This window comes from Nannobrachium achirus, assembly GCF_963921795.1.
Source record: "Nannobrachium achirus genome assembly, chromosome: 3".
Lineage (NCBI taxonomy): Eukaryota > Metazoa > Chordata > Actinopteri > Myctophiformes > Myctophidae > Nannobrachium > Nannobrachium achirus.
The window spans coordinates 24,577,905-24,595,187 of record NC_137812.1 but is presented as its reverse complement, the minus strand read 5'-3'; the positions used below and the strand labels follow the sequence as shown (position 1 = coordinate 24,595,187).

The 17,283-nt window shown below is 43.3% G+C and overlaps 1 protein-coding gene across 2 annotated transcripts; it reads right to left on the bottom strand.

The window, feature by feature from the left end:
- Positions 1 to 1,933: 1,933 nt before the first annotated feature.
- On the bottom strand, positions 1,934 to 16,007 carry ptcd1 (pentatricopeptide repeat domain 1). 2 transcript variants are annotated; one of them, XM_080721690.1, is made up of 13 exons: positions 15,707 to 16,007; positions 13,280 to 13,548; positions 11,635 to 11,775; positions 10,652 to 10,870; positions 10,043 to 10,144; positions 9,232 to 9,412; positions 8,018 to 8,179; positions 7,162 to 7,577; positions 6,493 to 6,609; positions 5,801 to 5,983; positions 4,033 to 4,130; positions 3,245 to 3,345; positions 1,934 to 2,754 (listed from the first exon to the last, which is right to left on the bottom strand). In XM_080721690.1, exons 1-13 carry the CDS (start codon positions 15,936 to 15,938, stop codon positions 2,675 to 2,677), a joined length of 2,301 nt encoding a protein of 766 aa, XP_080577816.1. In that variant the 5' UTR covers positions 15,939 to 16,007; the 3' UTR covers positions 1,934 to 2,674. The 2 variants fall into 2 exon arrangements, with proteins under 2 accessions (XP_080577816.1, XP_080577817.1); XM_080721691.1 differs by having other exon boundaries at positions 8,018 to 8,176.
- Positions 16,008 to 17,283: the final 1,276 nt, after the last annotated feature.

Here is a 17,283-nt window from a genome sequence, read left to right as displayed (position 1 = left end):
GTTAAATGGCCTTGTATGCCAGATCTGCCAATAATAATGCTTAAAATGTTGTTGAAACAATAAAACATCTTTGAAATATAAATGCAGTCTGATTTTTTTTTTTTTTTGCAGTCTGAAGTTATATTTCTGTCACCGTGACCAATCCAGAGCAATAGATGTGTATGTACGGTTTCGTGATTTCAAAGCATTAAAAAAAAGGTAATATTTTATTCCTAATTCCTAACCTTGTAAGTAAGGCATGTGTTCTTTAACAACATGAACCCTAGAGTCCCTATTCTGGGCATGTCACTCAGAATTGGTGGATATTTGGCATAAAATAGGTAAACATGTTCAGCTTGTAGATTGGCTATTTTCTCCATTTGATGTACAACAAAGTAGTGTAGGGTGAAAGTAGTACTACCAGTAGTAGACATATACTGTATATACAACATGAAGCCTACACTAAATATTGTGCGAAGGCAGAGGAAACAACACATTTGAGCAGTTTTTACCTCCACTCCCCTTTTAGGCTGTGTTCATGTTCATCTCAGATGTAGCTTAACAAGTTTGCCAAAGCCCAATAATTTCAGGATGCATTTTATGCTCATAAGGGCAATTTTTGCTTCCTAACAAACTTAAAATGCTTAATTTACCTAAGCAAACTTCTATGCGATTGTTTTGGCTAAGTTGTTGGTGTCAAATGTATAACTTTAACATTGACCTTTCTAACAAATTAGGAAGGTTAACGGTTGTCCAGGTTACTATTAAGGCCTGTCCATAGTCTCTCAGAAACCAAACTTTTCTTCTGAATTACGGCTTTCCGACGTGCAGATCTCCGATCTCTAATTCGGAGTAAGGCTTTTCAGAAGTCGCGAGTGACGTCATTTTGTAGTCGAACCGGACCTTTCCGACGAAAAGTTTGGTTTCGGAGAGACTATGGACAGACCTTTGGTCTCTTTTACAAAAATATTAATAAATAATACACTCCTGCTTTACATTACTTGAGAACATCTTTCAATTTATTTTTCTTTGAGACTATCTTTATCCACTACCACCACCCCCCACCCAGTTTCAGGGCACTATTCCCAATTCTTTCATGGCATAATAATGTCATATTACATTGTACAATCTGTTTGTCACCTCAACTAGCAAAACCACCAGTAACCATTAAATGGCAACATAAGACAAGTATTGTTCCTTAGACTAGAAACTGTACAGTATTTGTGGACAGGTATGGTCCATTCAGTTCATTGTCAGTTCATGTCTGTAACATGTCTTTAATATAATGATTTTTAGCTCTGCAATGACTGAACAATCCACTGCTCAGTAAAAAAAAAAAAACGAACCTCTGTTCGAAGTGGAGCTGTGTGTGTGTGTGTGTGTGTGTGTGTGTGTGTGTGTGTGTGTGTGTGTGTGTGTGTGTGTGTGTGTGTGTGTGGGGGGGGGTGTCTGGCTTGGCCTGAACAACAGCGCCCTCGTGTGGTCACAAAAGGTCCTGTAGGCTACAGACAGACAGACAGACAGACAGACACACAGACACGGATACACACACGGCCACGTATAGGGAGCTCCACACAGCTCCAAAAAGTTTTATATTGGAGGTGTTTTAGTTACTGTGCGTTTGCGCATACTGTTGTTCAGGGACACTGACACATAGGCACAATTCAAAAGTAGCGCAAAAAAAAAAAAACATGATGCGATACGTTTTCGAACTTGCGGATCTGCAACTTTTGATGCTTTGAATCCTGAAAAGTAACAGTTTTGGATCAGGTTTCCACTCGACAGAAACGATTATGGTAGAATGTTTTAATTCACAGCCAGGAAGCTCAAATTGCACATTAAAGAGGGGGCAGTATTGGACCGCAATGATTTTGATAAAAGAAGCATTCACACACACTCAAATCTTTCATAGAATTGCTTTCATATTTATCAAAACTTCATAAATACAACTTACAATGTTACATGTTTACAGTGCAGTGTTGACCACTACAAGATAACAATTCAGTACAATGTGCACATCTTGATGCAAGCTTGCCTGACACGAGCAAGCTGTCAAAGGGAGATACATTTCCAGATAGGGCTGCAACTACCGATGGGTATTATTCTATCCACGGCTTTTTCGAATTTATCAAGAAGCAGATTGTTTTGGATAATTAAACATTTTGTATATTACATCAACAAATGTATGTAAAAAAAAAAACGGATTCGTTTTAGAATCGTCTGCTGGGTATGCTGTAATCATAGGTTTGTAATGATTCTTCTTTGTGTGCTTTATTTCCGTCAGGCTCAGCACATTTACCCTAGTATCCCTGCGGTTGCACATGACCGTTGGCAGCCAATAGCATTCTATGGGTACCAACAACGATGGCGGACACCCGAGGGGGAACCAATGGGTTCCCAGCGTCCATATTTGTTACGGTCTATGGGTTCAACTACAAAATGATATACTCTGTGACTGTTGTAGTGTTGGGTAAAAGTAGCAACAATAGCTGATCGTCTACTTTCAATATTTTTATTTTGGAGGGAGTCTTCAACCAGAATTGATCATTGTATTTAAATATATTATCTTTTAGTCGATTACATTTCTTAGTTCGAATAACTGTTGCAAAACCCCATTTCCAAACATACCTTTGTATCTGTAGTGGGTAGTGTGTGTGTGTGTGTGTGTGTGTGTGTGTGTGTGTGTGTGTGTGTGTTATGAAGTGGACTTCCGTCGGACCCTCTTGGGAAGGTGAAATGTGCTTGTAGCTGCTCCTTCCTGGCTCCTCGGAGCCACTGTCACCGAAAAAGAGAGACGGAGATAAAACGTAAGCTAATTATTTTCTTATTAACAATCGAGATTTTGGAGAAGGTTTTTTTTAAGACATTTTGTAAAAAATGAATTAAGCACTTAAAGGGATAGTTCACCCCCCAAAATACCTTTTTTCCCCCTTATACTCACCCCATGGAGACTTGAACTCATTGTCGCATTCCTAAGCTGATAATTTGAGGAGGCTCTTTGTGTCTCCATAGGGAACCAATGCTGGTCATCAAATTATTAGCTTAGGAATGAGACAAAAACTATAAAAAAAAAATCCATGAATTCAAGTCTCAATGGAGTGAATAATCAGATTTCTTTTTGTAAACCATCCCTTTAAGCCGTATTTTATATTTGTGGAGAAAAGACAGAAAAAAGCAGATCTGCTGTTCATGTTGTCAGGGGCAGATCTTCTTGGGTGATGTTATTGTAGATCTGATGTTTTCAGTATTAAAAATGTTGACTTACTCCTCTGAGCCACTGTCCCTCTCTCCGCCTTGGGCTGTGCTTCCTGTGAGGCCTCCTCCTGTGTCTCAGCCTCCGTCCCCTCAGTCTGCTCCCACTCAGGGCTGTCACACAAATTATTAAACTACTTTTTGTGTTTTATTTTCGAAAATGTATGCTCTACTCTGGGTGTTGTTGATGAATCTATCATGGTTAAATGGAGTTTAAGTTACAATGGGTTTGTATAGGAAGGGGGCATGTCTGATAAAAGAGAATATCAAATATCTAAATACAAGAAACGTAAAAACTCTCTGGGGTGTTCCCAAAAGCAGACGATAGAAGTGAAATATGCGTTTAAAGGTGATACACCATGCATTTAAAAAGTATTTATGTCATATTGTTTATGTCCCAAAAACGTTTTTCAAAAGGTTTGAGGCTAAATTACCACTCCTGAATAGAGAGCCTCTCATTTTTGAATGGCTCTCAGAGCATTTTCAGCTGCAGTACCACCTTTGGCCTGAACTGCGCCACCCCCTCCCCAAAATCTTTTTGAAATTTTTTTTTTTTCTTCTTCAAAAACGGCCGTCATCGACGGCAGCAAATCTGGACAGCCTGTTTTGAGAACCCGTGGGATGCTTTTAACCTCCACCTTCCCAAAACCAGAGAAAGACACAACAGTCTGAAATGGGACTTTGTGAGGATAGAAGGTGCTAGTGGGACCCCCAAAAAGGATTTAAAATAGGAAAAGTGAAATTTCATGGTGTATCACCTTTAAGAATCCCAACCCTAGTAATAAGTGTGACAGTTCCTACCCTGACTCGGTGCTCTGGGCAGGCATGGTCCTCAACCACTCCTGGTAGTAACCACGGAAACCATCGATGTGAACCAGGTAGTTGTTCCTGGTCTTGTACTGCCAGAGGGAAAGGGAGACGGCATGGATTAAAGTCAAATAAAATACCATGACTGAAAAATGGTGTACGGTGAAGTCCTATTATGCGACCGCATGAAAGGAGCCCCCACCCACACTAGTGCCGTTTCCTAAACAATTAACCATAAACATATTTTGAGATGGGGGTCCGTGGCTAAATACCTATCATTTTGGGGGTCCTTGACATGAAAATGTTTGAGAACCACTGATTTAGAGGAAGGATTTAGTAGTCGGGTCAAAGATCGGGTCAAAGATATTCATAGACTTGCACTCATTTTCACGATTTTTAAAAAACAGCAGATCTACAAGCTCGCAGCGCGGCACTAGGTGCCGCGCTGTGAGCTTGTATATCTGCTGTTTTTCAATAGTTAAAGTATAAAATAATGGTTAAAGTGGTTAGAATCTAACGCGACTCGGGCGCGTTCCAGGAATTTGAGAGTTAAACACAATACGTAAAATGATGATGTTTTAGTAATATTGATCCTGCTGTTCTACATACTGCCAACCAGGTGAAGAACTCACAGATTGAGGCTTTAACCCATTTAGGCCTAGGATTATTGACCGCTTTAACAATTGAAAAATAGCAGATATACAAGCTCACAGCGCGGCACCGAGTGCCGCGCTGCGAGCTTGTAGATCTGCTATTTCTGAAAAATCATGATTTTTCTTTGCAAGTCTTTGAATATATATATTTAAAAGCGAACATTTGTAACTCAAATATTTGCTTCTGGGGGGTCCCTGGAACAACATATTTTGAGATGGGGGTCCATGGCTAAATACCTGTAATTTTGGGGGTCCTTGACATGAAAAAGTTTGAGAACCAGTGATTTAGAGGAAGGATTTAGTAGTCGGGTCAAAGATCGGGTCAAAGACATTCAAAGACTTGCACACATTTTCATGATTTTTCAAAAATAGCAGACCTACAAGCTCGCTTGTATATCTGCTATTTTTCAATGGTTAAGGCATAAAATAGTGGTTAAAGTGGTTAAAATCTAACGCGACCCAGGCGCGTTCCAGGTATTTGAGTGTTAACCTTTGCTCTTAGGAAATATCCGACAACATAAGGGTTTTATGTTTTATTTATAAAAATATTTTTAGTTTGACCACTAATTCTTCGCTTAATCTTACATCAAACATCTTGCACACCGATTCCAATCTGAGTATATACAAAAGGAATTATTGGGTCTAAGGAGAGTTTCACTTGCTGACCAAGGAGCTTCAGGATTATCCTGTTTATGCGGTGGCCCAGTTTGATGCTTTGCGAGCAATACTGGAGCCGAATATTTAAAAGAAAACCATCAATTTCCACAACCCAACTAATCCTGAATACCGGCTCGTCGCAGTAGGGAAACGCAGGCACGCACGCGGCAGAGTTGAGTTGGCATTCCAGATTGTGTCACCGCATTGTTAAGGTGCGTGCGCTAGGTAAAGAACCTTTCATGAATCCGCAGATACATTATTCAGGGGTACAGCAGCCTAAAAAATAAAGCTGATCAGAAAAACCTGATCAGAAATCTTGAATGACAGACTAAACTTTGAGAGGCGGTGTGAATTTGTTTAATTAGAAAAAAAAAACCCTGACAATTTCAGATCAAAAATACGCACTCGTCTCTGGCTGATGCAAACGTATAAACATGGCCCACATTACACACCTTGTCGTAATTGGGTGGATACTGCGAGGCGAACTCCAGCTGTCTGATGACCACCTCGTTAGGCCACACCCCCAGGTCCCTCATGCTCTGGAGGAGCTTCTTCAGATAGACGTAGTCCAGCCTCCGAGCTGCTCGGCCAATCAGAGCAGAGAACACATGGACGTTAGGCCTCAGCCCCGCCTCCTACAAAAAGCACAAAGGGGGTCAAAAGCCACAAAAAAAAATAAGCTTCAGTAACATTTGTCGAAAATATCAGCTGATCTTTGTTAGCCTGGTTCCAGATGAATCTGTCATTGCAAAAACAATTACCCTCAGTGATATTGTCTGACGAGGCTAGATCTATTTTTTTTTTGTTTTTTTTTCTTTTTTTGACCCCATTTTATCTAGTAAACATGATTGCAATCGCGATTTTGCATGTTTCACCCCCATACAACCCCATCTTCCAATAATAGCTGCTTTCTCATGAATGCCTGAACGGATTTCCAATCGGATTTTTTTGTTTGAAAGCTGTGAAAAACGTGCACACACATGGTGCATGATTTGTGCATGGGCGTGCATGATCCGTGCACTATAAATTACATTGAAGTCTATGGAGAATTTGGCAGGGAAATCCCAAAGACGGCATATTCAAAATGTCAGGAAATGAGTTAAGACCCACTGTCACTGTAGACTCTAGTTAGTTACTAACTCACCTGCATGTCAGAGAGCAGCTGCAGTCCATCACTCTGTCTCTCACAGCCCAGAGCCAGACAGCCATAGCTCTGCACATCCACACTGATACGCCGCTGTTTCATTGCACACAACACAGCCTGGAAGAGGAGAAAGCAGCATGCAAACTTTAAATCAGTTCTGCGTCTCAAAGTTTGTCAAAGTCAAAGCACCCCCTCAAATTGATAATGTATTTGGCTGCAGAACCCCCCACACCATATGAAAAGAGTTCATGCCAGGGACACCCAGAAGCAAAGCTTTGTTAGAAATGTTCGCTTTATTCAAATATTTGCACAGATCTTTTCCCCCAAAAAATAGCAGATCTACAAGCTCTTAGCACGGCATGAAGTGACACGCGATGAGCTTGCAGATCTACTAGTTTTGAATAGCCAAAGTATAAAATAATGGTTAAAGTTGTGATGATATATTAACTAATTTGCAAAGTAAACCTCTTTGAAAATATGCAATATTTTTTAAACACAGTCACAACACAAATCTTGTATTGGGCAATGGGCACGATATATTTTCAGTTGGTCTTTGAAATGTAAAGGCTGTTTTAAATCAATAGTGTCTGCGAACATTGAACAGGGCTTCTCGAAATCTACTGTAGTGTAGTGCAGGCTGCGTGAGGTGCCCACTAGCGGCGCGCTCACCTTCGCGGAATCCATATCGCCGGCTCTCGCCGCTCGGCGAATCACGGAGTTGAAGAAGCCGCCGTCGAGCTTCACTTTGTGCTGCTTAGCGGCCTGCAGCAGGGTCTGCAGTGATTGGCTGCCGGGCTCCATGGTGTCGGCCAACAGGCTCAGGGTTTTGATGTCGGGGCGGAGCCCGTTGGCCTCCATCTTCTCCAGGACACCTCGGGCCCCACCGATCAGGGCGAGGCGGTCGGACGGCCCGGTCACGGCGCCCAGAGACACCACTCCGCCCCTCTCCTTCCCCTCAAAGATGTCCAGGAGGTTGGGGACCACCACGGAGCTCGCCTCTAGTGGACCACTGAACAGGTCATCTGGCTCCGTCTCCCTCACTGGCAACAGCTGCACGGAGAGGCCTGGTCCACTGCAGGGCTCCTCTGGTGGTGGGGAAAAGTAAAAGTATCATTACTGCAATGTAGAAATACTCTGTTACAACTAAGAGTCTGGAATTCAAAGCACAAAGGTAGGCTATCGGTGTTCAAATGTACCAAGTACCAAAAGTAGAAAGTACTCATTATGCACAATGTCCCATTTCCCAAGTTTTCAAATGTATAAAAAAATGTTTTGAAATGAGCAGATCTACAAGCTCACGATGCTTTTTGAGCTTGTACATCGGCTATTTTCAAATGGCCAATGCTTCGAGCTTGCGGATCTGCTACTTTTGATGCTTTTGTGTGACGTTGTGGTACGCTCACGTTGAATGTTAATTTACGAAGAAAATACAAATAAAACAAACAAAAAGGTTAGAATATGGAGATAAGAGGATTCTGCCTGACAGCAACAATATAATACAAGTAAAGGTGATTGACAGGCCTACCACTGTCCACACTACAGAGGCTGTCGTCTGGTTGACCGGCTGACCGGTCACTGTGAGCGGAAGGCTGAATGAACAGCTGCTGACCGGTCCGGTCACTGCGAGGGGAAGCCTGGATGAACAGCTGCTTTTCCAGGAGATCCACGTCTATAGGACCGCGTCCTGCTGAAAGGGGTGCAACAGTTAATCCAAGTAATACAAGTTCCAGAGAGCAGGGGCTGCCACACTGAAAGCTCTATCGCCGAGGGTCTGATTGTTGCTGGGAGGGATGTCCAGGAGCCCGGAGTCAGAAGACCTCGGGTTCCGAGCTGGCGAGTAATCCTCGAGGAGGTCTGACAGCCACCGTGGGGCTAGGGCAGGGTTCCCCAATAGGCGGCCCGCGGACCATTTGCGGCCCGCGGGGGGCTACTGTCTGGCCCCCACCAACCCCAGTAATAATGGTGCTATAAGAGCAGCAACAACACTAGTATATCGTTGTCGGCTGGAAATCTCGTATCTTCAAATTTGTACGTTCTTTCGCAAATCATACAAGGCCGTCGCACAAAAGTAGTGAAAACAGCCGATCTACAAGCACACAACGCCTCGCACCGCGAGGCGTTGTGTGCTTGTAGATCGGCTGTTTTCACTAGTTTAAATAATTTTAAAAATTATAAATTCAAAACGACCGGTTTTGGACATACAAGATTTTCACCCGACAACGACGATATCTGAACTGTCGCTGGAGTAGTGGGAACGCCGCAGTCGCCCCCTGCAATGTTGTGGCCCTCGGCTTGGTACCCTAGACATAATTCGGCCCTTGGGGAAAACTAATTGGGGAACCCTGGGCTAGGGGAGCAGTTTGTAGGTGATGCAGAACTTAACCGGAAGCCAGCGGAGGCGTTTGTGGGTGATGTGCTGCTTGGCACGGGTGAGCACCCTGGCAGCTGAGTTTTGCACATACTGCAGACTGTCCAGGGCTGTGTTGAGGAGCCCGGACAAGACAATACAATAATCCAGGTGGGATTATTTTTCATTTATTTCATAATTGTTTAGGTGGAAGAAGGTGGATTTGGTGACAGATTTGATGTGGTTGTGAGCTTGTAGATTGACAATTTGCCGAAGTATAAAATGCTGGTAAGTGGTTAAGCGATTCAATCAGTTTAATATAATTTAACAAACTACTCCATTATTTGATTAATCTAAAAAGGTACTGTAGTAAAATATAGTTGCAGCCCTACCTCCTGACTTGGTGTTGGTGGTGGTGACGTCTCTCCCTGGCTGAGCGGTCCAGACTGGGCTCAGCAGGAGCTCAGAGGCCAGGGCGGGCGCTCCGATGCCGCAGTCCCTCGCCGTACGCAACAGCAGGTTGTAGTTCTTAGAGTCTGGGCTAATCCCTGACATCAGCATCTGACGCCACACCTGAAAACAGTTAAATCACACACACATCACATCAAAGCTGCAATTTGGATTTATTTATCTATGGACGAAATCATTATGACCATATCACCACAAACAAAACATTTATTTCCGGGTAGACAACGCAGAGGAGTAGCATTGGAGCAGTATTTTATTCATTAGCCTTATCTTCTGGAAGTAGTGGTTGTTGTATGATATTGTTATTGAGTATTAGAAACATATTATTTTGTTCTAAATATACACATAAATTGGACCCCCCCCCCCCCCCCCCCCCCCCTGGGGGACCCAGTTGTAATTGTAGGAATTACGTTTAGTTTGACTCGGTTCCACAGATAAATAACCTAACTACAAGCTTGTTGTGAGCTTGCATATCGGATATTTTCACAAAGTTTGCCTCTTTCATACGAAATACTTGACAATTTGGCCAATTTGGTAGGACACCGACTTGCCTGAAGGTCATAATAAACCAAATATCCCCCTAGTGAACTCGCGAGGGTTTCCCCTTTCATGAGCGGAACATATGCCTATTTGGACAGCCAGGTTAGGATCCTGGGTAGGTACAGTTGAAGTTCCCCCTCTCTCTCTCTCATTCGTCAGGAGGGGACTGTAACTTTAATGTGGCATGTAGCTCACCTGTAGCGACAGCCTGAACCCTGTGTTTGTGTCCTTCAGGCATCCCATCAGCAGGTAGTGGAATGTCTCCTGTGTTACGGCATGGCCATTCTGTAGCATCTCCTATAGACACACACACACGTGTTGATTTTTATTTGACAAAATACAATTTCTTTATTTTGTAATTATGTTTGGGCTTTTCTGCCTTTATTGATAGGACAGTAGACTGACAGGAAATGGGGAGAGAGATGGAGAGTGACATGCAAAAAAGGTTGTGGGGATCGGGATTCGAACCCGCGACACAATGTCAGCCTAGGGTGCCTGGACCACCACGCCGGCAGCCCGGGCCACCAGTGTTGATTTTGACAGGACATTTTTGATTTCGTTTTTAGTCACAGTCTTTTGAATAACACTTAATTTAGTTTTAGCCACATTTTAGTCATCTGAAAAGTTTTAGTTTAGACTAAATCTAGAGTTGATTTGTCAACAAAAATGTGTTTTGGCGGCCTTGATAGTGTCGGAAATAATGCCTGATGAAATCAGCACTCTAGATACCTTTAAATATTTCGCAAGTATTCGCGGGATCGGCTACAAATGAGTTAAAGGGTTAATTCATTCGTTCATTGGTACCCTGATGGTGTGCAGACAGGCCAGCAGGTGGTTGGTCATGGCGTGGGTCTTGAGCAGGGCGTGGTAGGTGATGGTGCTGAGGGCGTAGTTCTTACGGCGGAGCTCCTGCTCCAGCTGCAGCGCCCGCTGAAGCCCCGCCTCTTTGTGCGGCGACTGAGCACAGGCGTTGAACAGGGCGGTGTACGTGAACTCGCTGGGAACCAAACCACGCTTCTTCATCTGGGAACATAAAGGCGAGGCAACCACAGTGGGTAACCAAACCAAATCAACTGAATCGATTTTGTTAACCCATTCGGAACGGGTACACTATGTTGTGTATCATTATTTTATGCTTTAACTTTTGAAAAATAGCAGATATACAAGCTCACAGCGCGGCACCGAGTGCCGCGCTGCGAGCTTGTAGATCTGCTATTTTTGAAAAATCGTGAAAATTAGAATTTTGACCAGGTTCTATAAGTGTCTTTTGAATCCTTCTGAAGATTTTTTTGAAAAACCTATGTTTCTATGTCAGCTATCTGGCCAGCCATCGTCAAAGAAAAGGTCCTTTTCACTTAACTGGAGCTCAGTTAGTCTGTTCTTGAGAGACTACTATGTCAGTGGTGCTCAAACCTTTTCATGTGAAGGACGCCCAAAATGATATGTATTTGGCCACGGACCCCCCCCCCCCCCCCCCATCTCAAAATATTTAGTTCCAGGGACCACCCAGAAGCAAAATTTGAGTTACAAACGTTCGCTTTGAAAATACATAATATTCAAAGATTTGCACACATTTTCACGACTTTTTCAAAAAATAGCAGATCTACAAGCTCGCAGCGCGGCACTCGGTGCCGCGCTGTGAGCTTGTATATCTGCTATTTTTCACTGGTTAAAGCATTCAATAATTCTAGGCCCAAATGGGTTAAACTTAAACTTGAGTTTCTATGCGTGAACATTTAACAATCCCAACACTCGTGGCATGAGAGTGAGCAGCATGCTGCACGTACGTCGTTGTACAGTTTGAAGGCGGTTTTGAGGCGTCCAGCGCGCCCACAGCCTCCTATCAGGACTGTGTAGTTGCATTCTTCTGGCTGCAGCCTCTCTCCCTTCAGCATGTCTCTGCTGAACATGTCCAAGGCTTCCTGGAGCTGAGAGACAATACAGGACACACAGAGAGGACAACCTTCTTTTATATACCCCAAAATATAATATATATATATACTGTATATATTTTGGGGTCTTTTATGCCTTTATTCATAGTAGATCATAGTAGAGATTAACAGGAAACGGGTAGAGAGAGATGGGGAGAGACATGCAGCAAAGATCGTCGGGAAAGGGACTCGAACCCGCGATGCCCTGGCTGTCTGTGGCTACTTAAGCCCGTATCAGAGTCTACGGTGGAGACCTATCCACCGCAAATTTGAGGTGGAAAGCTTTCCACCTCAAGTCAGAAAATAAGTGCAGGCCATCATAGTCACGGCCCACGGTGAAGTCCTTTACCCCGTCTAGACCGGTTCAGGTCGACCAATCAGTGAACGGGGTGTAGAGCCTGCCTGTCTGATAGTAAAAACAGAGAGATGTGTTGGGATTCACGGTGGAAAGCTCTCCACCGTAAGGAATGATGTAACGTTGTAGTTTCATGACTCAAAAAGACTCGAAAAGACTACACCGCGGTGTAAAGCCTTCCACCGCGGACTCGACTATGATACGGGCTTTAGGAGCTTTCCGTGGACTGAAGACTCACCTTTTCAGACTCCACCTAAACCCTTAGCACTACTGAAAAAAATCAATGACCATACATGAAGCTACCGGTAGTTAGCATTTTTTTTTTTTTTCTGATTATATTGTTTTGTTTTCTAGATAGATATTCATTTGCATTTGTTATATTGCTGTTGATGTACTGACATATTCTCTTGTTTATTATTGTGATGTTTTATCTGCTTATTGTAAGTCGCTTTGGATTAAAAGCGTCTGCTAAATGCCTAAACTGTAAACTGTAGCCCTGAACTGCAAGGCCAGCGGTCCGGGCCAGAGAGGACAACTTAACATGATTCTGAGCTGAGAGACAACACAGGACACACAGAGGACAACTTTAACATGTCTCTGAGCTGAGAGAAAATACACAGGAGGACAGCCATAGAGGACAACATGTCTCTCTAAGGCTGGACTCACACATATGCGTGAAACATCGTCTGAGAATGGCCACTGGGAACGCCGTACTAATGCATTGTCAATGCAAGGTTGTTTGGTTTTTTGTCGTTGCCGTGTCTCAAGCTAGCTAGGCTAGCTTGAGACACGGCAACGACAAAACACCAAACAACCTTCCATTGACAATGCATTGGACCTCCCCCTCCCCCCCTCTTTCTGACACGATAGCTGTCGCAAATGTGTGTGGCGCGCCTAAGCTGTGGTTAAGGGCTACATTGGGTGACGTCGGGACAGAAACAATACTCCGGGAGACCAGCATTTTGAGTATTTATGTGAATGTATTCTTATGTACTAAGTAAGCATGTATTTGTGGTAGAGTTCTCAAATTCTTTCCAAACCCGACCATACCCGACGTTTTCGGAGCCGACTGACTGAATGACTGAAGGATTGAGTGAGTGACTGAAGGAGTGGTCAGGAGTGGTTGAGTGTCATTGTCAGACAGACCTTGTTGTCTTTGATGAGCTTCTTGCACTGTAAGAAGTACCAGTAGGTGGTGTTGCGGTTCCTCCCGCGGGGCCGGAACCCCTCTCCTCCCTCTGCCTGCACATCCTCCTCGTCCTCCGGGTACCGGGCGTTCTGGAGCTCCGCGCTGCTCTTTCTGTACGAGCTCCTGGAGGCCACGTCGGCGGACAGCGCCCCGAAGTGACCCGCCTGTCCCTGGCCGTCCTCTGACCACCCTTCTGGGGAGGACACGTCTCGCCAAGGAGAAGGCGCTGAAAACAGTAATGTAAAGTAACTCAGTACATTTACTTAAGTACAGTTTTGAAGAACTTTGACTTTACGGGAATTCTACTACTTTTACTTCTACTCCCACCACATCTCAGAGGCAAATATTGTAACTTTTACCGGACTGAAATTATTTGAAAACAGTACTAGTTATTTTGTAGATTTTGATTATTATTACAAAACATAACATGTTTGAATATAGCCGATTGACAAGCTCAAAACGCGTTGCAGTAGATCTGCTATTTCAAAAGATTTGTATAGCCTACATTTGAATACTTGAAATATGGGATATTCTGCATAACGAGTACTTTCTTCTTTTGGTACTTTAAGTGCCAAAAGTTTTCCAGTGTAAATAAGCCGAAAAGCTTACTAGTATCTCCTTTTAGTTGACATTGTACCAGTTAACTGTACTGTCATGAAACTGTACCTTTTCCTATGAAACCTCTAATAGTCTTCAACCAATCAATAGTAATTTTGTTTTACCCATTTACCCAAGTACATTTAGAATTCCGGACTTTTAATTGTAACAGAGTATTTATACATTGCAGTATTGATACTTTAACTTTAGCTGTGTTCTATCCGTCTGTCATTCAATGTTATATGAGATGCTTCAATGGTTTCCTGTGGAAATAAGCCAAGTGCTTTTCTAGGATCTCCTTTTAGTAGACCCTGTACCACCGTCATGAAACTGTACCTTTTCTTATGCAAAACTTCTAAAAAAGTCTTCAATCAATCAATCAATCAATCAATCAATCAATCAAGCCATAAATCATAACTCTTTTAGAGCGCTTTTATTTTGGGACGTTAGCTCTTGTCCCAAAATAAAAGCACTCTACAAGAGTTATAGTTATTTATGATTTATGGCTATTTCAACTTATTGCGACCGTAAGGTCGCAGTTTAGTATCAAAACCCCCACCGGCCGTCCGTCCGTCGGTCGGTCGGTCGGTCGGTCACACGTCACACCTTTGCCCTGCTCATATCTGGGCTCGTTTGTGTATTGTATGACATCACGCCACATCATCGGCTGAGGACTGTGTGATGTCATCATATCTCCATATATGGAGACATAAGTTGCTCATGCCCAAATATGGGCTGGTGAGGTCAGACTTAGTGTGATGCGTAGGTTATCTCCATATATGGAGATTCAACTTCAATGAGTAACCATGGCAAATCACACCGTACACAAATGACCCTTATATAAGACCGGCATTATCTACCGACAGCTGCTATAAGCCAACCCTGGCGATAAGGTCTGAGTCGAAGAAATGCTTCTTTCCTGGTATAAGACCGGCATTGTCTGTCGTACATTTCGGTCAATTCCAGTGGGGATGCCATTGAAAAGTTAATCTAGTTGTACAAAGTAATCAAAGAATGGGTTGACTGGTAGGCTGGTTGACTGCTTTATCTGTGGAGAGTGTATGTCACTGAGAGTCCTTTTATAGCGATTGAAATCATGATGAGGTCACGATGAGTCATCTATGCCCAAATATAGATTTCTAGGTCAGATGGCCCATGGAGTTTGTGATGTCAAACCTAGCAACCCAATATAAACAAACCTGATGTCAGACCTGAAGTATCCTTTTATACCCATATATGGAGATACAGAGATCTCCATATATGGGCATATTAGAAAGCCCATATATGGGCATATACGGATGACATCAGGGATATCCATATATGGGCATAAAAGGGACAAGGGCTTACAGTTAAGAGATCTCCATATATGGGCATATCAGAAAGCCCATATATGTTCATATACTGATGACATCAGGAATATCCATATATGGGCATAAAAGGGACAAGGACTTACAGTTAAGAGATCTCCGGGCATAAAGGGACAAGGACTGTTACAGTAGATATAGAGATGTCCATATATGGGCATAAATGAACAAGGACTGACAAACACTGAGATCTCCATATAACCTATGGGAATATAAGGGACGAGGACAATGCGTAGCATTGTGAGCTTGTAGACCTATTTTCTAAATATTGTTGTACATTAAAAACTTGAAATGGGTCGTTCTGCATAGTACTTGGGATTTGTTGATGTAAATGTTCACATAGAGTGTAATAATTGGTAAAACAAACTTTTGGCCTATTTGTGGAGATAGGGAGTCTTACTGGTAGTAAAGAAACGCGAGTACCTTTTCCAGCACTGAGTGGGACTGATCCGGTGACACCCCTCCTGCAGTGACCTTCAGTGAACCACGGAGAGAGGCTGGGTATTCTCAACGTTCTCAATGCTGAACATAACGATGATGATGATGGGTTCTTTTTAGCCTTGTAAGCGCTGGAGACTCTTCTGATCGCCACGTGAGCCCGTAGCATTGATCTCCCGTCTCGCACGATGCGCGAACAGGCCACACATTTTAACATGTTGCCCGCTTAAATTAATATAATGTGGTTTACCTTACGAGACATCATTCACAACATGCCTTGCCTTGAAATGCCTTCATCACCGTGTGTGTTTTGAGTTCTGATAAGACCTGGCTAATGGATACGTCGTTACAGCAGCACATACAGACCTGGCTAATCGATTGTCGATGTACGGATTATATAGCCAGAAGATTCAGGCGATTACTGCCTCCTAGTGGTGATGTCATGGACTTGCTTCTGTTCCTTCCTGTTAGTGCAGTGGTTCTCACCGTTCTCAACCGCCTTTTCAGGCCGTGACCCCCAAAATAATCATATTTTAACTGGGGAGTGGGGACCCCCCACCCTGACGAGCACTAAGAGTTGAGGAATTACATTTTGTATAGGGTGTGCCAAATGTAGTTCTAAGAGCGGCCATTTCTTGGGTAAACACAGCCTTACACAGGTGTTCTGATTAGACTATAGCATTAGTTCTATCTATACTATAATTTTGCGAATGTCTGTCTGAGTGTCTGTCTGAAACAGCGTTTCTCCTCAATGGCTGGAGCAATTGATCTGAAATCGCATCACCATTAGCATATGAACACACCTGACATAACTGTGAAGCCCGTTTGTCACTTTCACAAATCGTATGCTGTATATTAGCATTTTTATGGTGTATCTACTATCTATTCTGCATCTAGCAGGCACATCTATTCTGCATCTAGCTTGAGGCAAAATGTTTAACCAGCTCTGTGTGTGTGTGTGTGTGTGTGTGTGTGTGTGTGTGTGTGTGTGTGTGTGTGTGTGTGTGTGTGCAGCCAGGCGGGTGTGGGGGGGGACAGTATCTCTGTAGCCATTAAACGAAACGGGTTTCTTACATTGATGCTCCTACATCATGCAAGCACCAGTTAAAGTTACTTTCCATCCCTCATATACTGTGTGCACAGTGCACATCCCATAACCCACACACTGCACATCATTTTGGAGCTCATATTTTTGAACGGGTAAGGGCTAGTGCAATCAAACAATTGAAACACCTGTGTTTTGACCCAAGAAATGGCTGCTAAGGACTACAATGACGTAGCCGCTGGCACACACTATAGCACCGTTTTTTTGTGTGAAAATAGCAGATCTACATGCTCGCAACATAGATCGTCTATTTTCACAATGTCTGCCTCTAATATTTGACAATTTGGCCAAAGTTTAGAGGTGTCCTTATTGTCACCGCCAGTGCAAAAAATGTTTGCCCTTGGCGGATTTGGGTCTTGCCCCGCTCAATTGTGAATCCATTTCCTCGCCCCTAAGAGTTGGGTGACCAATCAGGGCCCAATATTGGTCTGGTCTAAGCATGTGTCCGGAGATATAT